Source organism: Carettochelys insculpta, chromosome 10 (genome assembly GCF_033958435.1).
Source record: "Carettochelys insculpta isolate YL-2023 chromosome 10, ASM3395843v1, whole genome shotgun sequence".
NCBI lineage: Eukaryota > Metazoa > Chordata > Testudines > Carettochelyidae > Carettochelys > Carettochelys insculpta.
In genome coordinates this window covers 46,911,003-46,937,989 of record NC_134146.1, presented here as the reverse complement: position 1 = coordinate 46,937,989, position 26,987 = coordinate 46,911,003, and the positions used below count along the sequence as shown (strand labels likewise).

The 26,987-nt window shown below is 51.2% G+C and overlaps 1 protein-coding gene across 1 annotated transcript in view; it reads right to left on the bottom strand.

Moving 5' to 3' along the window:
* Positions 1-341: 341 nt before the first annotated feature.
* The window catches only part of LOC142018234 (cytochrome P450 2J2-like), a 56,631-nt gene continuing 29,985 nt past the window's right edge, over positions 342-26,987 (bottom strand). The window contains exons 1-9 of the mRNA XM_075003830.1: positions 21,186-21,356; positions 17,061-17,223; positions 16,452-16,601; positions 14,074-14,234; positions 12,554-12,730; positions 11,902-12,043; positions 9,052-9,239; positions 7,772-7,913; positions 342-520 (exon numbers count right to left, since the gene is read on the bottom strand). Of these exons, the coding sequence (XP_074859931.1) occupies positions 342-520; positions 7,772-7,913; positions 9,052-9,239; positions 11,902-12,043; positions 12,554-12,730; positions 14,074-14,234; positions 16,452-16,601; positions 17,061-17,223; positions 21,186-21,356 (1,473 nt within the window). Of the gene's footprint in view, positions 521-7,771; positions 7,914-9,051; positions 9,240-11,901; positions 12,044-12,553; positions 12,731-14,073; positions 14,235-16,451; positions 16,602-17,060; positions 17,224-21,185 lie in introns of the transcript that reaches the window.

Here is a 26,987-nt window from a genome sequence, read left to right as displayed (position 1 = left end):
CAGGCCTTGAAAAATGCAGCCATTTAACTCAAACATGTACATTTTCCTTTTATTCCCACCCCCCGCAATGATTACTGACTTAAGGACCAGAGCAACGCAGGATAAATCTGCTAGTAGGCTATAAAACAAATAATGATACCGCTTGGTGTTATTGATGGCTGACCAGGAACCTGAGTGCTGGGAGGGAGAACTTTGAGAGGGTTAGGTATGAGCTGTTGGACGAGTTCTTGAACAGACAGACTCATAAACGGCCTCACAAATACACAGTAGCTTTATGGAGATACTTTATGAGAAACAGCCTTGCCTCTTGCATTTCCTGGGGCTTTGTGATGCACTGCTGCCTAGCGAGGAACAGCACAGATCTTATAGTGATGAGGCTGCAAGAGGCCCCCCAAAATACGCTCTGTGTTAATTTCAGTCACTCCCTCCGGCAGGCGGAATGTGAAGGCCTGCAGCAGGCTGGCGAAGAAGATGAAGAGCTCAATCCTTGCTAGCTGCTCTCCCAAACACACACGATGCCCTGCCGGGAAAAAGGGACGGGTGCTTAGTGAGTTACCAAAGCCCCCGGATGTTTCCTTTCTATTGCCTGGGTAACTCACAAATGAGAGAATGAGACATTTCAAGTGCAGCAGGATTCTAGTCCTTGGCGAGGAAGGAAAGGTAAGTTCTGTTTGAAAGCAAAATCATGGTCCGGCTGCATGGGCATCGCTGACTTTTCTTTCTCAGGTAACCAGCATCAGGAATCGCTCTCCCAGGGCTGCTCCCAAAAGCACGCAGGGGGTTACCTGCACAGCCCACAGATCTCTCAGTGCAGTAGAGCTGAGCAAATCTGCACTAGTGAGTGAGACACCCATTGCTTGTTCATGAATTTCACAGATGAATAAGCAAACAATTCAAATCGATTCAGACAACTTCCATTCACTTTTCACATCTATGCAGAACGCAAAAAAATGGAGCTGGATTCAGACCGAGCTGGAGAAGTTTACAGTGGGCATGGTGGGATGGGGCTGAATACAATGGCGGGTAATCCATCGTTGACTGCCTGCAGCAAAAATCCCCAGTGGCTGGAGACAGGACACAAAAATGGGGAGGACTCTGAGTTACTGCAGAGAATTCTTTCCCAGTTATCTGCCTGGTGGGTTTTCCAACATGTTCAGAGCCCAACTGATTACCATATTTGGCTCTGGAAGGTATATTCCCCTGGGCCAGATCAACAGAGACCCTGGAGTGGTAGGGAAGTTCACCCTTCTCTGCAACATAGAACATCACTCATTTCCAGGTTTCAGTTAGTGTCAGTGCAAATTTTCTTTAACTCAAAGTCTCCTAACCATGATTTGAGGACTCCAGAAACTCAGCCAGACATTAGGAGTCTCTTACAGGAGTGGGTGGAGGATGTTCTGTGGCTGGCATTGTGCAAGTAGTCAGAACAGATGATCGGGATGGTTCCCTTTTGACCTTGAAGTCTATGAGTTTATACAGTGCTTGGCATTAAAAAGTCAATGTTTGAATCTGAAAAGAGGGAAAACCAGTGTTCCCTGCCATCTGTTCCATCCACAGATGGAATCAATTTTGTTACATGCGCTGAGGCCTGAAGAGGTGTGCACCAGTAGAAACCCATGCTGCTGGCTGCAGCTTACAGGGAACACTGGAGAAAACTCTGCCTTTCAGAGGCCCTGTTCTGGCAACTAGCAGTAAATGTTTTCATTTTAAGGCTGACCAGCCCGCTGTGATTTTTGTCCAAATACAGGAATGAAATTGCAGAGTAGAAGAGCCCACTGCAGCATTCTGCAAATAAATCAGCTCTAGGAAGTGAGGTGAGTTTGCCATCCTAAATGCAAATGATATAGCATGCAGATTAGCAAGGTTTAACGCTAAATCTCTATCAGCAGTGACGTGTGTAGCACGATGGAGCACGCCCCGCATGCCGCATCAAAATGTTAATTGTTAAACGGGGTGCCCCCGTGTCCCCGCCCCACACCCCTTCCCTCTGCAGGCATCAGTCACCCCTGCTCTCTGTGAATTTCGCATTCACCGTCTGCCCTCTTGTGATGGAGTGGGGGTACCTGTGTGTATGTGAGTGGCTCACAGAGGGTGTGGGGCTCCTGCTGAGGGTAACCTTGATAACCAGGTAACACCTTTGTACTGCAGACAAAGGAGGAGGTGGAGCCTGAGGGGTTTGAATTGGAACTGGGAGTTGGGAAGCAGTTAGTCTGGGCTGAGGGAGAGCGAGACAAAGGAGGGGGCCAGGCCCCAGCTCTGGGGGCCCCTCGGGGCCTCCTCTCCTCAACATGGATGAAACTGGCTGTCTCTGCCTGCTGTACTGACTCCTCTGTATGATGCTGTGTCCTGTCGGCTAATAAACCTGCTGTTCTCCTGCTGAGTAAAAGACTCTCCTGCCTGCGGACAGGGTGCAGAGCTTGGGGAACCCCAGAACCCCATCACACTGGTGTCAGAAGTGGGATGTTCTGCACCCCGAGGATGGAGCATCCAGTAGTAAGTGATGGGCGCCACGGAAGAAGAAGAGGGGCCTGCGAGACCCTGGTGTGCTGACGGGCAGTGAGGTGCAGCTCCCCAAGGCGGAGGGGCCTGCGGCCGAACCCAAGCAACTGCGGTTGTGGTGCTCGAGAGGGGGTGTCACACCCGAGGAGGGGTTACTCCTGGGAATCTGTTGGAGTCGGTCCCAGAAGGTGGAGGGGCCGAGAGCCCAACCCCCAGGAACAAGTGACCCCTGAGGAGGCTGACGCTGAATGAGTTCTTCCCAAGACAGTGTGCTCATGGTCCCTGAGAGCGGGTGTCACACTGAAGAAGGGGTTCCGCTGGGAGTCTGTTGGAGTCGGTCCCAGAGGGCGGAGGGGCCTACGGCCTAACCCTGGGCAGCTTGTGACCCGCAAGGAGCCTGGCACACTGAAGGGATTCTTCCAGGAATCGTGGGGTGCAGAGGGCATCAGCCTGAGAGCCTGCAACCACGCTGAGCAACTCCGCTGTGAAGTGGCAGCACCTGGAAACTGAATCGAGATTAAAGAAGCTGGACAAGGCAGCGTGGATGTGCAGTGGCAGAGCTGAGGGTTAAGGAAAATCCTGCAGAGGTGAGCCCGGATCGGGGCAGGGAACCCTGGACTGCCTGGAGCTCTGAACCGAGTGGCCTGCCGCAGCTCAAGGAGGGAAGGAGCGATTCCAACCCATCATCTACTAGTGGCCAAGACAGACCTGCGGAGAGTTTTCCAGGCCTGGGCCAAGGAAGGTGCCTGTGTGTCTGTGCAGGAAAGCAGCTTGTCCACTGGGAATGGCAAGTTGTCTCTGAGAGAAGCTGCTCCACCTTCTGTGTGTGTGTGGAGACCAGCCGGAAGGCTGGGAGAAAGGAGAAAGTGTCTCCCATTGTCTGTCTGTGTTGAACAGCAGCAGCAGCAGCCTGGGGAGAGAGCAGAGCCTGGGTTTGGAAAAGGTGCCAATGAGGAAACTAGCCCATTGTCTGAGGAAGATTCACCAGCCTGGGGTGGCTGGAGAAGGAACCACCAGGAAAAAGCATTCCAGGTGTGCCTAAACCCAGCCATGGGGGCTGGAACAGAGGGAATGGCTCTGGGATGGGCAGTGGTATCCCTGCTAAGGACACTGGTCCTTGGTGCAAAAAAAGTGCTTCTGCTTCTGGGGAAGTGAATCCTTTGCCTGAGCCTGTGGGGGCTCAAGATGGAGCCAAGATCCCAGAGCTGAATCTGAGGGCAGCTGAAGCCCAGATGGGAAGTGGGCCTACCTCTGTGTCTCTCAGGGGGGATGATGCTTTAACTTGGTCTAATCCAGTTAGTATCATCAGGGAATCCCAAAGACCAGACAATTCTGGTACTTGTTCTTTGCCTAATGCTGAGGTGTTACTGGGAGGGGGTAAGAGGACTCTGTCCTACCAGAGTCATCCTCTCGCCAGGACACAAAAACAGATGGGCAATGGAGTTATGCTGACTAATAAAGATAAAGGAGCTGGTAGCAGAAGGGAGAAAAGGGACCCTGACCTTCTGTCCGGTGGTACTGGCTGTCTGCCTGGAGGGGGATTACGTGGGAATCTGCCTAATGGGCCAGAAGTGATCCTGGGTGTAGGTGAAACCCAGGAGCTGGTTGTGGCTCAAGGGAGCAGTGCCCCTGTGGAGCCAAACAGGGGTGAGTTATTGTTTGGGGGAGCTCTTGAGGAAGAGAATTTCCCTAAAACTTTTCCTGACTCGTCTGTGGGGACTGCAAAAAATGGGAGTGAGGTGAAGAAGAGTGAACAGGAAAGGTGCATGTCTGTAAGAGCCAGAGCAGCCCTTTGCCTGGGGAGAAGTTTGTTTCAGCTCCTGATGGCCAGGACCTGCCTGAGTGTGAAACCACTGGCTGTGCTCTGGAAGGGTCCAAAGCAGGCAGGGTAAAAGTTTCTCAGGAATTGGAAGCTGGTGCAAGTAAAGTAAAAACTATCAGGGAATGTGAGCAGCCCTGTGAGAACCAAGTAAAACAGCTGCACAGCCAATCTCTGTAGAATGCAGGAGGGCCAGCAATTCCCCATCTCCAGATGGTGAAAACACTTATATTCTCATACTGGATTCAACTTCTAATTCCATGGGGAGGCAGTAGTTGAAGGTGGAAGAACAAAGAAGCTTTGGGCCTGGTGGGTCAGTAAGGGATAAACAGGGATTCCTTCATGTGGATTCTGCGTCTGGGACTCACAAAACAACTCTCAAAAAGCAGTTTGGTTTGCAAATTTCCAGACTGGCAGGAAGGGGGCCATCTCCCTGAGATCATCAATGGCCCAGCTCTTGTTAGAAGGGAGGGCACACCCAAAGAGATCAAATTTCCACCCCAGGGGGCAAGGGAAAAAATTAAAACTTGATGGTGCTAAAAAAGGCCTCAGCCATTTATCCCCAAAATACCAGATTCTCAAGAAGGTTACACAAAAGTTGTGGTCTACCAAAGAGCAACGTAAATGTACAGTTGCAATGGGTTTGTTCTGTTACTCACGCTGACTGCTGTAACCAAGGGTTGCTGCTACCAAAAGCTGTAAAATTGTACCATGCACTAAATGTTTAAAAAGAGCCATGTGACATAATAACATTAATGTAAAAGCATAAATTGTATGTTAAAGAAGTCTGTAACTCTAAAATGTCACCATTGTTCCCTGTAACTAGTCTTGCAACCTCTAACATAAAAAGAAACATTCCAAACCTATTGTGTGGCATGGAAGGGGAAACTAAGGCACACAGCCATTGTGGTGGTCTGGCTAAATGCCAAGGGTGAAAAGCATTTGTACCTTCCGTTACTGGACTGTAACTGAATTCCAAACATTGGCTGAAGCAGCTGTATAAACTGGTGGTCAAATGGGGCAGAACCCAGACCACAAAAAACCTGTTTAATCTGTTGGTGCTGCAGCATCTGTATGGGCTCTGCCCGCCCAACTTGAGAACGTGGCTAACGGACCGGGGCCGAAGCAGCAAGACCAACCAACCCAAGGAAACTAAAGGGACTTGCCCGGCTGCATCACATGAAAAGGGCCAAAACCAAGCTCCTAACTTGGAGCTTCCCCCAGCAGGACTATAATGTGGAGGTGGTGCACATCGAGGGGAGAACAGAGGGTACAGCCGATGCCCTGTCACAAGGGGAAAGCCCCGAACTTCCCCAGGTCACCAGTTGAGTGACCCCGCTCAGTTCGGTCTGGAAGGGGGGAGAGATGTGATGGAGTGGGGGTACCTGTGTGTATGTGAGTGGCTCACAGAGGGTGTGGGGCTCCTGCTGAGGGTAACCTTGATAACCAGGTAACACCTTTGTACTGCAGACAAAGGAGGAGGTGGAGCCTGAGGGGTTTGAATTGGAACTGGGAGTTGGGAAGCAGTTAGTCTGGGCTGAGGGAGAGCGAGACAAAGGAGGGGGCCAGGCCCCAGCTCTGGGGGCCCCTCGGGGCCTCCTCTCCTCAACATGGATGAAACTGGCTGTCTCTGCCTGCTGCACTGACTCCTCTGTATAATGCTGTGTCCTGTCGGCTAATAAACCTGCTGTTCTCCTGCTGAGTAAAAGACTCTCCTGCCTGCGGACAGGGTGCAGAGCTTGGGGAACCCCAGAACCCCATCACACCTCTTAAAACATGTTTTGCTGTCAGTCGATGTTCCCTCTAATCTTTCCCATCCGTGTGTGGAGTTTTTCCATCCATGTGCAGAATTCATTCTTTACGTGCACTGAGGTAGGTGCAGATCATAGAATCATAGAACAATAGAGCTGGAAGAGACCTAAAAAAGCCATCGAGTCCAGCCCCCTGCCCTAGGCAGGACCAAACCCATCAGATCAGCCCCGCCAGGGCTTTGTCGAGGCAAGACAAACACCTCCAGGGATGGAGACTCCACCACTTCCCTGGGTAGACCATTCCAATGCTTCACCACCCTCCTAGTGAAAAAGTTTTTCCTAGTGTTCAACCTGGACCTTCCCAACCACAGCCTGAGACCATTGTTCTGTGTTCTGCCATCCGTGACCGCTGTAAACAACCTCTCTCCAGCCTCTTCGCAACCTCTCTTCAGTAAGTTGAAGGGTATTATCAAGTGCCCCCCTCAGTCTTCTCTTCTGCAGACTACACAGTCCCAATTCCCTCAACCTTTCTTCATAGGTCATATGCTCCAGCCCCCTAATTATTTTGGTCACCCGCTGCTGGACCCTCTCCAGTGTATCCACATCCTTCCTATGATTGGGGGCCCAGAACTGGACACAGTACTCCAGATGTGGCCTCACCAAAGCCAAATAAAGAGGAACAATCACTTCTCTGGATCTACTGGCAACGCTCCTCTTGATACACCCTAACATGCCACTAGCCTTCTTGGCTACAACGGCACACTGTTGACTTATGTCCAGCTTCTCGTCCACTACAACTCCCAGGTCCTTTTCTGCAGATGTGACCCACCAATAGAAATAAAACCTAGCCGTGGGCACTCTGCTTCTCAGCTGGCCAGCTCTGGAATCTCTCTCGAGCAAGTATCAGAGAGGTAGCCATGTTAGCTGGTATCTGCAAAAACAACGAGAAGTCCTGTGGCACTTTATAGACTAACAGATTTTTTTGGAGCGTAAGCTTTCATGGGCAAAGACCCACTTCCTGAGATGCATCTGACGAAGCGGGTCTTTGCCCACGAAAGCTGACGCTCCAAAAAAAATGCTTTGTATATTGGACAGACTTCTCACTCCCTTAGACAAAGGGTCAACGGGCACAAAACAGACATCAAAACACTCCAGATCCCCAAACCAGTTAGTCAACATTTTAATGGAATGGGGCATTCTGTCAATGACCTCAAGGTATGTGTGTTACTGAAGAGAAATTATCGCTCTGTTTTAGAGAGAGAAGTGGACGAGCTGACTTTTATATTCAAATTTGGCACATTATCACATGGTTTAAATCGTGATGGGAACTTTCTGAGTCACTATAGGGGCTCGTCTGCATACTTGGCTCAGTCTAATTCTTGATCTTCCCCCCCCACCCCTCCACTCTCTGATTTGCTCACCTTGATTATCTTTTTCTGATCTGTCCTCCTTGCTTACTGTTTTTGGTTCTCTGTGCCTTAAATATTGAGTCTGTTCTGGTCTGGCTATGGTCTGAAGCAGTGGGTCTGTCCCACAAAAGCTCACCTAATAAACCATTTTGCTAGTCTTTAAAGTGCTACTTGACTGCTTTTTGTTCCAAAAAAAATCTGTTAAGACTATAAGGGGCCACAGGACCTCTTGTTCTCCCGAGCAGCCTCTCAAGAACACAGCATCCAGGAAACACTGCTGTTGGTGCATTTACCTGCCGAGAACGTTAAGAAAGCTTCTCTGCTCGTGAAGTTTCCATCCTTATCCAGAAAGTGAGTTGGGTTGAACTGGCGAGGTGTCTCCCACTGCTGAGGATCAGACAAGACGGAACATATGTTTGGCAAGATGATAGTACCCTGCAAGGAAGAAGCGTCTGATTAAATTTTCTCCCTCAGAGAGATGGATAAAGAGACAAGTTTTCCATTCTCATGTATTGCTGTGTAGGACACATCCCCTAGGGAGAAATGTGTCTCACTGTAGTAACCTGGAAGATGGTACATTTTTATTTCTGGTCATTATTTCTGAGCCACCTGCTGGCAGCAGCCATGCAGCTGGTAACATGGATTCGAGCTGAAGAGACAGTTTCCCAGGATTCTCCCTGCTTTAATGTGGGCCCCTTAATGGAAGCAAAATGCTAAAACTTTGCATATACCATATGAAGGAAGAGTAAAAAGACAGCGATTTTTCAGCTTAGAAAAAAAGGAGACTCAGAGGGGATAGGAAAGAGGTCTGTAAAATCATAACTGCTGTGGAAAAGGAGAATAAGGAACATATATTTACAGTTTCCACAATGAAAGAACTAGGGGTCACCTGAGGAAATTAAGGGGCAGCAGGTTTAAAACTAACAAAAGGAAGTTTTTCTTCAGGGAACTCCTTGCCAGAGGAGGTTGTGAAGACCGCGACTTTCACAGGGTTCAGAAGAGAAGTGGATAAATTTGTGGAGGTTAGGTCCATCAATGGCTATTAGCCAGGATGGATAGGAATGGTGTCCATAGAATCTGTTTGTCAGATGCCGGAAATGGATGTCAGAAGAGGGATCACTTTTGCGATGACCTGTTCTGGTCATGCCCTCTGGGGCGTCTGGTATGGGCCTCTGTCAGCAGAGAGGATACCAGGCTAGATAGACCTTTGGCCTTACTCAGGATGGCCATTCTTAGGTTCTCATGTATTTTAAATGCTTCAAATTAACACAGCTGCATCCCTATGTCCAAGCTGCAAAGCTGGTCAGAGATTCAAGGGGGACTGAGACAGAATTTGCATATTAGGGGCAGTGTGGCATATTGAGAAAGAAACCCACCACCTGATTAGCCACGACCTTGCACTCTTGAGTCACGTTATCCAAGTGGGTGTACTCAGCTGTGCCATGCGGCCCCCCCGTGCTGATGGCTTCCAAGGGCACAAGGAGAAGCAGGCGTTATATATCTGGAAGCGTTAGATTCCTCGTGACCCCTCTGGTGGGCAAGGAGGGTAGGAGCGTGGCGAACATCTCCATACCTTGGGGACAGGGAACTCCAAGAGCGTCGTGTCCTTCACACACTGTCTGGGGACGCCAACTGGGGCGATGCAGCTGTAGCGCTGGATCTCGTGAATCACAGCGTTGGTGTAAGGCAGCTTCTTCCGATCCTCATAGCAGATTAATTGGGAAGGACCCAGCACAGCATCCAGCTCCTTCTGGACCTTCTCTGAGGAGACACATGTAGCTTGATGCAAATGGAAGGAACATAGTTGAGCAGCAGGCGCACGCCAGGGCTGTGTGCATGCTCTGGGCTCTGTCGTTTCCTGCAGGGTTCCCTTGAGGCTGAACCAAGAAGTGCTCTTTTGATGCTAGTTAACTGCCGTGGGCAACAGGAAGCCACACCAAAGACATCAGCTATGCTGGCTATTCCCTCGCTCCCACTACCATAAGGTCTTGTGGTTCAGGGAGAGGGAATGTGGGGATGGGAGAGAAAATGGGGCTCAAATAGATTCAGCTGTCCAGGCGTTAGCCAGGCACAGAACAACCTCAGATGAATATTATTACAGCTGGCCTTGTATATTTTTCACGGTTCTTTAACCAACACGTACACCACGGTGTGGCGTATCCGGCTCTGGTGCTGCAGGCGGCTCTTGGAGCCTTTAAATTAGAGGCACCTGTGAGGACCGCTGTCCGCCTGCTCCGTGCATGCACCCCACCCCTTGGTGGGAGAAGCATGTGGCAGCAGCCGCCGTGGCCCAGGGAGTGGCTTTGGCAGCAGGCCCAGCTGCACATCTAGCAGCGGTTCTCATAAATCGCCAGCATTAAATTAGAATGGAGGCTGGGGGGGGGCGCGTGTTACAGGTTGCAGCTGCCCTGCTTGGCACGCTCGGAGAGCCAGCACTGTTTGGTGAGGGCAACTGGGTGTGACCCTAAGAACACCTGTTTGCTGGAGGGGAGATGAGCTGCTCCTGCTCTGTGCATGCAGGTCACAGGGGGTCTTCAGTGAGAACCAGCCAGCCGGGGCAAAGCAAAGGTGACAGTGGCCTCCGGGCACCTTTGAAAGGCTATAGCAGCGCTGCTCTGGTTACACACAGCTGAAAGGGAGCGGAGGCCAGTACTGGGGTCTGGGTGGTGCTGAGGGCCGACCACCCTTGGCCCCGCCCCTTCCATTCTTGGCCCCGCCCCTCCTCCGGGTTCCGAGTGGCTGTTGGCGCCACTCAGTGCCTGCAAACATGCGGAGGACGTGTAAGGTTCCAAAAAGAACGAGGTAAGTCCATGGGGGCGAAGTCCATCTATAGCTATTAGCAAGGATGGGCAGGGAGGGTGCAGTGCCAGCCAGACCTTCCACAGCATGGGCCACACCCCAGATCGCTCTGCGTGGGGCCAGATGGCCAGACCTCAGCACCCTGCCACCTAGGGCCATGGGGCTGGGCCCTGACACCCCACTGCCCAGAGCCAGGCAGCTGTGGCCTGGCCCTGCCGTGCTGGGTTGTGCAGCTGAGACCCAAGGTGTGGATCCAGAAGCAGAGCTCCACCTACAACCAGGAGTGCAGCAATGCCCCTGCAACCCCCACTTCCCAGCACCCCCTCTCCCCCACATACACAGAGCGGTCAGAGTCTCCCAGGACCCACTCTCCTGCCCCCCTGCTGCACTCACCAGCCCCACGCTGGCCGGAGTGCTCCAGCCGGCTGCCAGATGCCGACTCCTCCTCCGGCAGCTCCACTGCCTGCCAGCCAGAGCAGCGAATTTTGATTGTTCTTAGCAGGCAGCTGGGTCTCAGCTGGCGCTAACTGGGCTGAAAACCGCTGGTCCACATGGGCACCGGGTCAGCCGCCTTGTGTCAGCCAGACTCTAGTGTAGGCCAAGCCTGGGAAAGCGTGTGTGGGTCTGCTGAAAATACGGGTCTAAGGTCCATATCCAGGCAGAAACAACAGGCAGGTTTGAGGCCAGACAACGGGGTGTGGTAAAGCCCGTGGTCCCCGAGCTGTTGAGGGCTGTGCCCCCACAAGCCTGTCTGTGCCTATCCCTCCCACCAGGCCTGGGGACTATGGCTCCGGGGTTGGGGAGGGGCTTAAATAGGACTAAGGGAGGCTGGTCTGGGCAGAGGAATGCAGCTACAGCTGGGAATGGAGCCATGGCCAGGGGTTCAGGCGAGGGTGGGGCCAGCCAGACACCACCCCTATCTCACCATCTGGAGAGAGAAGGGGGCAGGGTGAAGACCGGACAGAGAGAGGAAGAAACATGGACCAGCAGAGCCCAACCAAGCCCGGAGTTTCCACCATAAGGCCTCTGGGCTGTGCCTGGGCAGCTCTAACGTGTTTCCGGGCTGAGCAGCTGATGAGCAGGGACCATGAACCAGGTCCCTGCAGTCTCTCCCCTCTGCTGGACTTCAGCTGTGCTCAAGGGGGGGAAAACCTGCCCCTGGAGCATTTAGAGCCTGAATGAGGAGAGTTGCGGCTTAGCAAAGGGCCAATCAGGAAGGTTCTGCTGTGGGAAGAAAGCTTCCTAGTGGTGCAATCCTTTAGCCTGTGGCGAGTCTCCCTCGGGATGTGGTGGAAGCCTCATTGCCTGAGATGTAAGGCATCCGGATAAGGAGAACACGGTACAAGTAAATACACTGCCAGGACCAATAATGAGCCAGGGCTGGAGTGGGGAAGTGGGTGGCCTAGGCCTCTCTGTAGAGCTTTTCCATGTCTCGTGTCTACAGGACCAACGATCTTACTGCTTTTCTGGCTGCAGGTCCACCAATTCAGCGGCTGCCAATGGTCAGTCTTACAAGTCCCATTTGTCCAATAGAAACGGGCAGAACCAGCTAATTTTCCATGTACACAAGGACCGACGTCCACGTGCATTTCCCCCTCACCACCACCTTCTGCCTCTCACTCACCTTGGACGTCGGGATGAAGCACCAGGCTGATCAGCGCCCAGCGCAGGGTTGTGGCTGTGCTCTCTGTACCTGCTATGAAGAAGTCCAGGATCACCTGAATCAGGTTGGCTTCATCAAAGGTAGAGGTGGGGTCATCTTTGCACTGCAGGTGGCAGTGGAGGGATAAATGAGTGCATGGGGGTAGGACAGTCCAAGTGATCAGTAGCATAACTTGCTCCTTCCCAAGATCTTCCTCCTATTTTTGGTGTCAGAAAATCTCAAAGGGCCGAACAAATGTTTGGTTTGAAGCCCTTCAGGTTCTTGTTTTTGTTACTTCCTGTCACCCACGTCTATTCCAATTCTGCCCTGGGAGCCTTTGCAACTCCCTTCTGTGACGCCACTTGCCTTGTGCCCTTTGGACAGAAGATCCCATTTCCTTAGAACTGGCTTTCCAGGAGGCTCATACGCAGCACTCAATACTGAGCTGTCAATTAACCTCCACCTGCCCAGACTGCCACCTGATAGATTGCTGACTCTGCCACTCTCCCACCCCTCTGCGTTACTGATGGGTCACCGATCCCGTCACACACGGACGCTTTTCCATTTTACTCGGCAGCAGGTTGCGCTTGAAGGGCACAATGGAGTCACAGACACGTACGGCATGGAAACATACCTTGATTATCTGTGCCAGGTAGTAGTCAATGAAATCCTGCGGCTCGTCGGGTATTCCACTCTCCTTGTGGCGTCTGATCTCTTCTTTTGCAAAACAATGCAGAAACCCATGGCATGAGAGCACCTTCTTGTGCGGACCAGGGACGTAGTCCAAGAGCCAGGGGAAAGTATTGTACAGCTGCAGGAGAAACACAAAAGATGCTGCTTTCACTCTGCAATTAACAGATTCCTGGTGGAGCTCATGAAAAACCAAAATACCCAGTGTGGGGGATTTTGCTATTGGATCAACTGCTTTGAAGGCGCAGTTTTGGTATCATGTGTGGGGATTCAGCCTATAGATGCCAATTAATAATAATCATAGACACTGATGGTTAAAGCTCTAGAAAACTAGCTGCAGTGTTCAGAAAGGACAGTTGTTTGGAGAGGGACAGAGGGAGAGAGAGACACCGGATTCCCCTGGTAATGCTTGCTTCTTCTGGCCTTAGAACCATGGTACAGATGGAGAATGAAGGTCTGCTGAGTTACAGAGTTCAAAGACACTGGTGTTTTTGACACTGCATCACAGAGGTTTCTAGCTTCCGGTCTGCCTCTGCCCTGAGGCAGAGCTAGGCATGTATCAGAGAGGGAGCCGTGTTAGTCTGTATCTTCAAAAACAACAAGAAGTCCTGTGGCACCTTATAGACTAACAGATATTTTGGAGCATCAGCTTCTGTGGGCAAAGACCCGCTTCATCTGCCCACAAAAACTGATGCTCCAAAATATCCGTCAGTCTACAAGGTGCCCCAGAGCAAGAGATGTAGCCCAAACTGCCATCAAGGGGCTGCTGGGTTCTCATTTTCAAAGTATCCGGTTTAGGGTACCCGGGGTCTGATCTGCAGAAGATCTGAGTAGTCGCAGCTGCAACTGAAAACCGTGGAGCTCTGTGGAGCTCGGCTCTGAACATATAAAGTGCTGTAGAATGCAAAATGGAGGTGGCAGCTTCACAAATAACAAGCAGTCCTGTGGCACCTTATAGACTAACAGGTTTATTTATTTATGAGGTAATGAGCTTGTCCTCGTCTCTTACATTCCCCTCCCGCTCCCCAGCTCAACAGCCTGCCCTCAGTGGTGCCTGGAGCGCGTCATGTGGTGCTCCTGTCTTACCAGGCAGCCCTAAGAGATGCCTGCGTGCACTGCAAAGCGTTCCAGCGGCAACTTAAAGGCCCAGGGGCTCTGGGCACCACCACTGCTGCAGTAGCAGTGCGGGGGGGGAGCCCTGGACAACTGCCCCTTTTGCACCCAGCTGTTGGAAGGCCTGGGCCTGCTTGCCACCCCTAAGTGGTGGCTCTGTGTCGATTTCCACGCTTGTGTGCTGTCCATGCCTAGTAATAAAAATACTTGTGCCAAAATCATAGCCAGTCGCATCTCATTCACCCAGCAAGCTCCAGGAGGCAGACGCACCCTCATCCATTCAGGGAGGGGCCGAGCGCCGGTTTGGGGATGGGGCGCAGAAGCAGTCAGCGCGGCAGACTGTGAACTCACTCTCTCACTAATGGAGCTGGCCGACTGGATCAAACAGGCGTTGGCTGCGAGCAGCCGCTGCAAGGTCTCATCCTCTGCGGCGAAGCGGCGTCCCAGGACCAGAGCACAAATGATGTTTGAGAGTGCCCGGCTGAAGGCCAGGCTAGGATCCAGTGGCTGTCCTGCAAGCAGAGTTATGAACATTAATGTTGCCTGTCGCTGGCTTTCTCCTGTTGGGAGGAGATTCAGGTTCTGGAGCCTGAGGGAGGAGCGTGGACCTAGCAGGACTTTTCAGTTGTGAATGTTTCTGAGTCTCCACCATCAGGAGGGAAGACTGAAGGAACTGGGTTTGTTTAGAGTGAAAAAGAAAAGACCAGAGGGGACATGGTAACAGCTTTCCTGTACCTAAAAGGTTGTTGTTGCAAGGAAGAGGAAGAAAAATTATTCTCCTGAACCTCTGAAGCAATGGACTTAAATTGCAGCAAGGGCGGCTTAGGTTGGACATTAGGAAAAACTTCCTAACTGACAGCGGGTTAAACACTGGAATAAATTGCCTATGGCGGCTGGGAATTCTCCTTCATTGGGGTGGGTTAGATAAATATTTTCCAGGGATGATGGTGCTTCATCCTGCTGTGAGGGCAGGAGATGGGACTCAATGACCTTTCGAGAGCCTCACCAGCTCGAATATTCTACAATTCTATGATGGTTCCCTAATAAACATTTTAAACGCCAAAGAAAACTCGAGCCAGTCACAAACCAATCTGCTGTGGAAAGTTCAGTGTGTTAAAGGGACCCTGCCCATATCTGCAGCTGTCCAGGCAGTAGCAGGACATCACTGATCACTTTGCGAAGGGAGTGCAGCTTCCGGGTAGTAACACCCCTCAGAGGCCAGCAGGTTCTCCTGTCCCGGGCAGTATGAGAGAGATTGCTGGGCATGTCTTTGATGGCTGCATTTTCCTCCCCATGGACCTCACAGGGCCAGATTCTCTGCGGTTGCTGGGGCTTGCTGGGTGCAGCAGAAAGGAGGTGGGTAGAGCAGCAGGAAGCTGGTTACAGCTCCTGAATACTCCGCTTGACCCTTTCTACAGATGACACCAGTCAGGCAAAGGGAGCAGAGTGAGGCGGTAAGTGTTCCCCATTGTTTGGTGATGAGCTGTGAGACACCTGCACTATAGGTCCATTGAATGCATCACCAAAGCCCCCTCTCCTATTTCGTACCCAGTTGATGTGCTCTCTCTTCCCATCCGTACGTTCACTGTCATCCATCTTCCATTCCCTTCCAAGACCCCTTTCACCTGAGTTACAGACCCCGTCATGGTACACGCACAGTTGCGGGTCGTCTTTGTTGTTGATTTCACTTAGCACCAGGCTGAGACTTTGGGGCAACTTATGCCCTGATCAATTTCCTGCTCCTGGACACCTCCTCCAGGTGCAGCCTGGGCAGTTAATTGACCTATCTGGCCCATCAACCCTTCCATGGTGGAGTGGGGTGGGATGGCCACCCCACCACCTGTAAGGAGAGTATCCCTTCCGGCAGCCATTTTTATGGAGCCTGGCCCTTCCCAGTCACCGACCGGAAGTCTAAAGCTGAATACTCAGATTGTGCAGCTAAATATCTATGCAGAAATTTTTAGAGATGTGATTTTTATAAGATTCAGCCACAAACTAATGAAATACTTTAAGCAATTTTCCCAGCTAAGGTCCTGTAGATGTAGTAATGTACAGCTGGTATTGTCAGTATATTCAGGGGTGGCACAGGCCTGCTAAATGGTTTTAATTACTACTTCAAGGCTCTTTCACAGGTTCACTGCACATACAGATTGCCAGACCTACCTGCTAATTGGTCTGGCAAGCTGACGCACTTGGAGAGGAGGGGAAGAGTCTACGGCTGTAGGAACCTTCAGGAACTGTAAGAATAGGGATCCACATCTCATAGAGCTGGAAGGGACCTTAGGAAATCATGGAGTGTAGTCAGCTGCCCTCTTGGCACGACCCATCACTATCCCTTCCCCCTGCTTATTTGTCCCAGATCCCTAAATGGCCTTCTCAAGGTTTGAGCTCACAAGCCTGGGTTTAAGCAGGCCAATGCTCAAACCACTGAGCTATCCCTCTAGGGAGAGAAAAGGTGGTGAGTGCTAAGACACAGGGGAGGCATTGCCTCCCTTTGCCTCCTATACCCACCACCCCTGATTTTGACCTATGAAGCCCTCTGTGGTTTGGCTGCTGGCTGCCTTAGTGACCTGCTTCAAACTGTTGCGATGCAAAATAACCTAAGTGCCTTGTCTGCTATTAAACGCTCTGCGGCTCAGAAGCCAAGTCACCTTTGTGAGGAGGCTGCCCCTCTGGAATTCATGCTTCCCGTGGGCCTGAAAGCCCCAGCTGTGCTGGTAGAGCCCTACCTCTCTCACTCAGGAAGTGCTCCACCAGTTGACGGGCCTCCTCTTGGATTTGCTGCTCCAGGCCTCTCTTGCCCAGCCCCAGGTTCCGCAGGGTTGTCAGCCCAAAGCGTCTCTGCTGCTTCCAGGTGTGACCACTCGTCAGAACAATCCCTGGGGCCATCGAGAATCCATGATGAGCAAAATCCTTCACCTTGTAAGTGTTAGTTGAGATCATGTATTTCCTAACATGAGAGAGACATCTAGGAAAACCAGCACTTAGTTAGCTTCTTTATCTGGGGCCAGGGGCATGGCCCAGCTGTGACAACTCCAGAAAACTCCCCTATTTCATGGGGTTTGTTGTCCAATCCTCAAAATTACTCAGATGTCTAACTCTCATTGATTTTAAAGACCCAAAGAGATAACGACTGGTTCAAACAAGTCATTGACACTCGGGAGTTTGCCCTTCAGTCCCAGTCAGTGGCTGCTAGCACCGTCACATCACCAGACCAGATATTCACGTGGCTAGTCTGGCAGTCTGGAGATGGAACTCCATGGGGAGGGAGCTATGGAATAACGGAACACCCGCTTACAGCAGGTTTCTGCACAGTGCCTGAGGAAAGAGAACGTTACCCTTTTCAGTGGACTTTTCCTTGAAGAAAGGTGTTGTTGGCCGGCCAGAAACATCTTCAGGGTTGGTGGTGAGACCAGCCTTCACTGCTTGGAATCCATGAAGCACAATCACGGGGCACTGTCCCAACCACAGGGTGAAGATGTTCCCGTAAATCTGTGCCAACTACAGACATGACCAGTGAAAAGCTGCATACAACCAACTGTGACCCCGACTCTCTTAATGCCAGTGGGTAAGTGTGTTAATGTCCTGACTGTGGTATGCAGGAAGGCCGACTCTCCTTTTTCTGAGGGGATGCTCCGCCTCCACCCCTTCCCTCCAAAGCCCTGTTCTCACTATGCCTCTTCTTTCCTCCTCTGCCCACTTCTGCCAATGCCCCCCCGCTCTCCCCCCCCATTCCTTTAGTGCTTCCTGCCCAGTGTCGAACAGCTGATCAACAGGTGGCTGATGGGTGGAGCACCCACAGAGTTGGCGCCTATGCAGGTATGTACATCATGGTTCACTCAAGAAGGTCATATGGCACCCTACCTGAAAGCTGGTGTCACAGCTCTTTCAAACAGTAGCGTGACATGCATGTACAGGTATTATGTAAGGCATTGTGTATAATCAACTGGGCATAAATTCTTCTGTCTGTGTGAAAGTATTAGTCACCAGCAGAGGTGAACAACAGACTTTTCCGTCAGAGTACCCCCCACCTGAAGATGGTCCTAGACCATATTACATGATCAAAGAGAACCTACTGTATCAAGTGGTACAAGTCCAGGACCAGGAGGTTAAACAACTCTTGGTGCCCCAGAAACACCAGAGACCTGTGCTTGACCTGGCCCACAGCCATTTGTTTAGGAGGCCACCTAGGGGTTGATAAGACGCTGGACCGGGTCCTATGATGATTCTGTTGACCCGGGGTGTACATGGAAGTATGGAGATATTGCACCTTCTGTCCCAAGTGCCAAGTGCATGGACCCCGCCTGTACCTGGTGCCCCTGCCTATCAATGAAGCTCCTTTTAAGCAGATCAGCATGGACATGGTTGGCCCACTGGAGACATCAGTTTGGGGCCATCTGAGCATATTAGTAGTCCTGGATTATGCCACCCAATACCCAGAGGTGGTGCCCCTGTGGAATACACACTCGAAGATGCTCTCTCAGGAGTTAATACACATCTTTTCAAAGGTGAGGATACCCAAGGAGATTTTAACAGGTCAAGGTACTCCCTTCATCTCTAATTTGGTGAAAGATTTGCCACACTGCTCCACATATGGGCCCTGAGGATGTCGGTCTACCACCCGCAGACAGATGGCTTCGTTGAGAGGTTTCCCTGCACCCTCAAATATATGATCTGGAAGGTGGTGAGCCAGGATGGGAAAGACTGGGATACCTTACCTCACCTTTGCTGTACGAGAAGTTCCTCAGGTATCCACAGGGTTTTCCCCATTCAAACTATTGTACGGGTGTAACCCCCAGGGCATCAACTGAACCACAGGTGCAATGTCCTCCGGTTGATGGACAGGATCACCTGGATTACCCCAATCATAAGGGACCACCTGGAAAAGGCCCAAGAAGCCCAGCAGACCTACTGTAACCGTCAGGCAAGGGTCCAGAGGTTCCAGGTGGGACAATGGGTGATGGTGTTGGTCCAGACAGCAGAGAGCAAGTTTCTTGCCAAGTGGCAGGGGCCCTGTGAGTGGCTGAAGACTACAAGGTACAACAACTGAGCCACCGGCAGGCAGAAGAAATCTCCTGCATCAAGCTGCAGAAACCCTGGCAAGACCAGGAAGTGCAGCTGGCAGCCCTGGGGATGGCGACACCAGAAGGAAGCCAAGAGAATTAACCCTGGATCAGCAGGCGAAGGTCCTTAACATGGTGGAGCGACATACAGCTGTGTTCTCAACAAAACTCGGCAGGACCATCGAGGTTGAACACCACATCATCACAGACCCAAAAGTAAGCGTGACCAGGAGCCCCGACCAGATCCTGGAGGCAAAACGGGACGAGGTCCAGAAAGAAGTGGGGAAGATGCTGATGCTGGATGTCATTGATGAATCTCACAGGCAATGATCTAGCACAATCATTCTGGTGCCAAAGCCCAGTGGCAGCATCAGATTCTGTTATGATTTCAGGAAGGTGAATGACGTGTCCAGGTTCGATGCGTATCCCATGCCCTGAACAGATGAACTAATTGCTGGGTTGGAAAAGGCTGGGTTTCTATCCACCCTTGACCTGACCAAGGGGTACTGGCAAATCTCCTTGGCCAGGGAAGCCAGAGAGAGGATGGCCATTTCCACACTGGAGGGCTTATATCAGTACAGTGTCCTCCCGTTCAGGCTGCATGGGGCCCTGACACATTCCAGCGGCTCATGGATAAGCTACTGTGGCCGTAGGTGGTGTATGCAGTGGCTTATCTTGATGACATCGTCATACCCAGCCCAGAACAGGACGCACACCTAGGAGAGGTGGAGGCCACGCTGGATACTTGGAGGAAGGCTGGCTTTACTGCAAACCCTGCAAAATGTGCGATGGGGCTAGTGGAAGCCAAACACTTGGGGTATAACATGGGACAAGGTGTAGTAAGGCCCCAACTGAATAAAGTGGTGGCAGTAAAGAATTGTCCACCCAAAGAAACAGGTCCAGGCATTCCTGGGACTAGTGGGTAGTACCAGAGGTTTATTCTCCACTTTGCTTCCAGGGCTTTTCCCCTGACGGACCTAACAAAAGCCCATGGCCCAGAGGTGGCGAAATGGCCACCTGAAGCAGAGGAACCATTTGCTGACCTGAAAAATAGCCCTGAGCAGTGACCTGGTGCTCATAGCCCTGGACTTCGAGAGTGAGTTCCTGCACCTGACAGATGCCTCGGCAGTTGGGCTGGGTGCTGTACTGTCCCAAGTGACTGGGGAGAAAGAGCACCCCCTCCTGTACCTGAGCTGGAAGCTCCTCCCACGGGAGCGCAATTATGCGGTAGTGGAGGAGGAGTGCCTGGCAGTAACGTGGGCCCTGGAGAGTCTGCAAGATTACTTTCTTGGGTGGCAACGAACACTCGTTACAGACCCCGCACCCCTGCAGTGGGCACACCGGAACCAGGACAGGAGAGCAAGAACACCACAGCGGTGCCTGTCCCTACCACCATTCCACCTCCCCGGGTGATGGAGGGCTGGAGCCCAACGTGGTAACACAGACGGCCTGTTGAGGGTGCACCGCCTGTCATCCCAAGTAGCCTGGCCCCATCGTGCTAAGCAGGGGCGGGGGATATGCCACAGGGTCAGGCCAGAAACAGCCCTGGCTGATCAGGTACCATCCTAGACAGTGGAAGTAGCGGGGAAGAAGCTGCTATAGGTCAGCGAAGGGCCAGCTGTCCCCATGTGAGGCTGCCAAGGGCCTTTTAAAAAGCCTTCCTTCAGCAGGGAGGCGGGGGAGAGCGCAGAAGAGGAGGGTGGAGAGAGGTGAGGAGATTGGAGGGTGACCAAGGAGAACACCAAGAGTACCAGAGACAGCAGAGGAGGTGAGGAGCGCCTGCGGGGAGCGTTTGGGCTCTGTGCCTGCTAAACCTCAGGGCTCAGCTGGAGGCTGGGAGATGCAGCCACTCAGCCCAGTCAGACAAGAGGGATCCTACCTGGTGCCCTGTAGGCCAAGGGACCATAGCCCAAGCCCCGGGAAGGGCAAGCTGGCCCCATCCCACAGAACTGTGGACTGAGCAGAGGCGGGGGGCCCAGGAGTGACACTGACTGTCACAGTACTTATCCAACAGATGGAGGTTTAAAAGGCCACACCAAATACCTCCCCTCGGAGGGGGGGGAGGCTGGTGCCCATCACGTAACCCAAAAATACAGTATAAAAGGAGTGTTAACAAAACCAGCCATCAACCAATGCTTGTTTTTCTCCCACCCCTTCACCCGCAGCGCTCCTCAGTCAGCAGAGTGAACACCATCCCAAAGCCCAGCCCAGCTGGCTTTGGTGCGTCCCCAGAGCATCAACACACCGGGGCACATTTCAGACCCAGAAAGACCATCCCACACATGGGGTGCTGGCAGGCCACCCCCCCCCCCCCCCGGTCTGAAGTGCCTTTGCCGAGCTCAGTCGCTGCCTGGGGAAGAGTCTGAGAAGTCGGTTAATTAAGTGTATGAAAATAGTTACCTTCTCCAGAGTCTCAGGGTGAAGGTTAAATCCCAACAGCCACAAATTCCCAATGATGGGGAGGGGAGTTGGCCCGGGAGGGAGCCGCCTACCTGCCCATTGCAGCTTCAGAAATTGCACAGTCAAGAGAAACGCAATCAGCGCCACTAAAAACTCACTGATCCCCAACATCAGCTTGTTCTGCCTTTAGCGTCCGGCTCTGGGCAAAACCACGGGTGCTAGCAGGCAGAGTTCTCAGGGTGCTGGTGTCTGGCCAGGTCCCAGAGAGCTTTCACACACCGATGAGCCACGCTACTTGTTTTGTTTTCCTTCCTTTAGGCTCACCATCCCACTGGAGATATGTCAGCCTCAGGTTTATCTGAGCAGACTTTTATACTGCATAAAGCACTCCCAGGGGACATTAACCTTTGGGTCTGCAAACACAGCAGCCTCCTCATGATTGAAAACATGCGGATGTGAGAGTTCTCGGACTGAAAACTATGTGTACTGTCATTTCAAACCTTCCTTACATAATAGTTTTATCTAGGAGTGAGATTTTATTTGCCTGGCTTGTGTTGCTCAGTGGAGGGGGCTTCAGGTAAGAGGCAGAGCAGGGGCTGGAAGCGGGGGGATAGGCTTAGAGAAGGGGTGGAGTGGGGGCAGGGCGGGGTGGAGGAAAAGCAAGGTGGGGAGGGGCCTATGGCAGGGGGTGGTGCCCAGGCCGTGCCCTCTCCTGGGGGTTGGCCCAGTGACTACTCTGCCCTGGGGCCCAGCATTGTTATCAGCGAGCCTGCCCATGATTGGGACACATAGCAGGCCTATCATGGCTCATAAGACACACTTTTCTTACACTCACCTTCTTCTGCCTCAGCTGGACTTTTCAACAGAGCAGAATAAATTAGGTGGTCATGGGGTAGGAGGAAAGATCCTTTCATGGATTGGAAACTGGTTAAAAGACAAGAAACAAAGGGTTGGAATAAATGGTAAATTTTCACAATGGAGGGGGGGTAACTAGTGGTGTTCCCCAAGGGTCAGTCCTGGGACCGATCCTGTTCAAGTTGTTCATCAGTGATCTAGAGAAAGGGGTAAGCAGTGAGGTGGCAAAGTTTGCAGATGATACCAAGCTCTTCAGGATAGTCAAAACCAAAGTAGATTTTGAAGAACTTCAAAAAGATCTCAGCAAACTGAGTGATTGGGCAGCAAAATGGCAAATAAAATTTAATGTGGGTAAGTGTAAGGTAATGCACATTGGGAAAAATAACCCCAATTACACATACAATGTGATGGGGGCAAATTTAGCTACAACAGATCAGGAAAGGGATCTTGGAATTACAGTGGATAGTCCTCTGAAAAAAATCCACGCAGTGTGCAGCGGCAGTCAGTAAAGCAAATAGGATGTTAGGAATTATTAAAAAAGGGATAGAAAATAAGACTATCATACTTCCCCTATATAAAACTATGGTACGCCCACATCTTGAGTACTGCGTGCAGATGTGGTCTCCTCACCTCAAAAAAGATATACTGGCATTAGAAAAGGTTCAGAAAAGGGCAACTAAAATGATTAAGGGTTTGGAAAGGGTCCCATATGAGGAGAGGCTAGAGAGACTAGGACTTTTCAGTCTAGAAAAGAGGAGATTGAGGGGCGATGTGATAGAGGTATATAAAATAATGAATGGTGTGGAGAAAGTGAATATTGAAAAGTTATTTACTTGTTCCCATAATATAAGAACTAGAGGACACCAAATGAAATTAATGGGTAGTAGGTTCAAAACTAATAAAAGAAAATTTTGCTTCACACAGCACACAGTCAACCTGTGGAACTCCTTGCTGGAGGAGACTGTGAAGGCCAGCACCCTAACAGAGTTTAAAATAGAGCTTGATAAATTTTTGGAGGTTAGGTCCATAAATGGCTATTAGCCAAGGGTAAAGTATGGTGCCCCTACCCTTTAGTCAAAGGCTGGAGACAGATGGCGGGAGACAAATCGCTTGCTGATTGTCTTCGGTTCACCTCCTCTGGGGCACCTGGCACTGGCCACTGTTGGCAGACAGGATACTGGGCTGGATGGACCTTTGGTCTGACCCAGTATGGCCGTTCTTATGTTCTTATGTGCTCAGGGGCAGCATAAATTCTGTATGTGCCAAGACATGCTGAGATGTGCAGCAGAAACACACTTCTGGCTGGAGCCACTCGGCCAATCAGCCAGGCAGCACCCGAATTTCTCCTGGGTGGCTGCCCAAGTGCTCAGCTTACAGGGAACGCTGGTGGGCAGTACTGAGAACCTCTGAGGACAGTTGTGTGACCCTTCTGTTAATGGCAGGTGATGGCCAGAAGGGCCAGGTTCAATTCCGAGGGGAGTCCATCAAGAATGCAACCACACCAGTTTGAGCCACCACCCAGTAACCTGGGACAATCTCAGTCTACCTGCTGTAAAGGCCGTTCTTCACCTCTCGCAGGCACAGAGTCTGAGATAGAAACAGCTGGTTTAATAATGGCAGCCTAACACACTTGTACAGTCACCCACGCAGTATTCCGAAACAAAGGAAGGGAAAACCCCATTAAGCAAGGCACCGTCTCCAGAGTCTGCTGAGCCAAGCCCCTTGCTTAGAGCTCTTTATCTGCACGTTCCCACTTACAGAGTGTACCTCTGCCTCAACTCTCCACTCACAGCACAGTCTGGTCCATATCAGCCCAGAGTTCACAGATACACCAGCATGGATACGCTTGCCACACAGGGCCTACGTCTACACTAGCACACTATGTCGAAGTAGTCTACTTCGACGTGTATCGTCCACACGTCCGCCAGGGCTGGTGCCATCAACATTCAACATTGAAGTAGCGACAGAGAACGTCGAAAGGAGCCGCCGTGGAAGGAAATGCGGAGCGTCCACACAGAAAAGTGCTCCCCGTTGAAATAAGGGGCCAGCAAAGTCCCAAGCCGCTCCCTTAAAGGGCCGCTCCCAGACACACTCGGCCTGCACAGCGCAAGATCCACAGAGCCGACAACCGGTTGCAGACCCCTTGCACGCAGCATGGACCCCCATCTTGCTTGCATGCACCACAGCGTGGCTCATGTAAGCAAAAGGGGGGGATGATTACTGCTGTTCAAACAAAATTGGTTTGCACCCAAATTCTCCCAAGTGGCCCAAGGCTAAGGTCTGGTTTGCCCTGTCTGCCAAGCCCACAACATGGGCAAAACTGTAAAGACAGTTCTGGCAACCAGATCTCTGCCTTTTAGGACCGTTCCTAAATTTACAAATAAAGTCCATTCAACTACCAAAATGTAAATCTTTTGAATATGTGCTGGTTATTGTTTGTTTGTTCTCAGGGGTGGGTAGAAGCCTAGCCATGCAGGAAAGCTGACACCATCACAGTGGCAAAAAGACTTTTAAATCATTATATCCCATCCTGGGGAATACCCCTCGTGATCTCCAGTAATAGAGGTACGCACATCACTGGACAAATTTTTCAAGATTTGGCAAAGTACCACTCTATCCAACAGGCTCTACACTGGCTGCAACACCCACAGATTGCGGAATCAGTGAGAAAAATAAAAAAGGATTGTAAAGAATAAGCTCACTAAAATATGTGAAAACTCTGGTTTAACTTGGGTAGAAGCTCTCCCAATTGCCCTAATGAATGAGAGCCACTCCTAACCGAAAAACTGGACTCAGTCCTTATGAAATTGTGTGTGGTTGGCCTATGAGACAGCTGAGCAGCCCGGAGATTGACCAGGCCAATACCACACTTATCAAAGGAAGCATAGTTAAGTACTGTCAGGAACTTATGAGGTGTGTGCAGTCCTATCATGCACAGGTCAAGGATGCTTTCTTGGAGGCCCTGACTGAACCGTGTTATAAGCTGCAACCAGGAGATTGGGCCTGTGTAAAGGGCCACCAGCGAAAGACTGCCCTGGAACCAAGGTGGAAGGGCCCCTATCAAGTCCTTTTGACAACCCATACTGCTGTGAAGTGCAAGGGACTGCCCACCTGGATCCACGCCTCCCACTGCAAACCAATTCCAGCTCTTACAGAGGCTGGTCCTGAAGAGGAGCGCCACAGACCTGGTACCGGAAACCCATGTCCAGAAGTAGATGGGATTCAGTGCAGGCCTGGTACCAGCAATCCAGGCCTAGAAGCAGACGAACCTGAGGGACCAAGACTAAGGTACCAACTGTAGCCCAGAAAACCTGCCAGTGATAGCTGAAGAAAGCAACAAAGTCCTGAAGTACAGCCCAATGGGGCTGGCCAAACTAATCCTGCTGACTTTATGTTTAGTTTTGTTTTTAATACCTCGTAGCTATATAGCCTATATGGCTCAAATATTTTTATGCTTTTAATAAACCAAGTTTCCCTAGAATTTAACACCACAGATTGTTGGATACATGCTCATATCCCTGTACATTCAGAAGGAGGTGTCCCAATGATTCCAGTCTCGCTAAATAGCACTCAGATGAATGGCACGTGGTTTGGTGAATTGGGCCAGAATGACATATGTTAGATAAAGGGTTTAATGGCCTCGGATATGTCCGTTTAGCCATAACCTCAGTTGGAGAATATTACTGGACGTGCAATGGCACAGGAGCTCAGATGGGGAAAAGCAGGTGTGAGATAAGCATTGTCCAGAATGGGGTTTGGTATAAGATAAAGGCCCTGCCAACCTTGACATCTTCGGGTACTATATCCAGTGGATGATGAAACCCCAATGCAGTAAAGCCTTAATAGCTAAGATTGGCCATTATTTCATATGTGGCCAAAGGACATATAAAACTCTGCCCATAAATTGAAGTGGAACCTGCTATATTGGGGCAGCCTTCCCAGCCATTCGGATAATAGACCGTCTTCCCGGTAGCAGAGTCCGAAACTACCGAGACATAACAAACGTGGAACAGTATTGGGGAGTCACAACCCAGGGTTTGGGTGTGGCCTTTGCAAAGAAGGAAATCCGGAGGCTGGAGGAAGCTTTTGAGAAAGTACCCAATGCTACAACCAAAGCCCTCTGAGCCATCGATAAGGAATTAGGGGAAGTGAGGCAAATGACGCCAAAACCGAATCGCCCTAGATTACGTCCTAGCGAGTAAGGGCGGGGTCTGTGCCATGGTGGGAAAGGAATGCTGTGTGTACATTACAGACAATGGCAATGAAGTAGAGGAAGATGCCTCAGAAATTGAAAAGGCTGTGATGAGCCTTAAGCAGGAGGAAAATTGAACCCTATGGGGTTGGTTGGAAGGTTGGGTTGAACATGTGGGAACTTGGATTTTGCAAGGAATAACATTAATATTGGCAATAATCCTTTGTGTCTATTTCTGTGTAACCCTTCTATTAATGCCAGGTGCCTGCCAGAAGGGCCAGGTTCAGCTCCTAGCGGGTTGCTGTCAAGGATACAACCAACTGGCTCGAGCCCCCACCCAGTGGCCTGGGACAATCTCACTTCATTTGCTGAGTGCCTGTAAGGCAGTTCTCCCCCTCCCTCACAAGCACAGAGTCTAAGATAGAAACAGCTTATTTAATGACAATAACCTACCCCAAGGTTACAGTGACAGATGCAGTATATCGAAGCAAAGGAGAGACAGACCCCTTTAACAATATACCATCCCCATGTGCTATAGAACCAAGTCTCTTGCTGGGGCTCTTTGCCCTTCACCCACACACAGTTACAGAGTGTACCTCTTGTGGTGCAGTCCTGGACCCAGAGCCCACAGATACATCACCAGGGCAGTACTAGCTGTCCACTTGTCTGCAGCATCCCACTGACTGACACCTGCTGGCCACTGGCCACTCCTCCTACCAGCCGCCCGCCAGTCGCCGTCGTCCACCGCTGCTCCC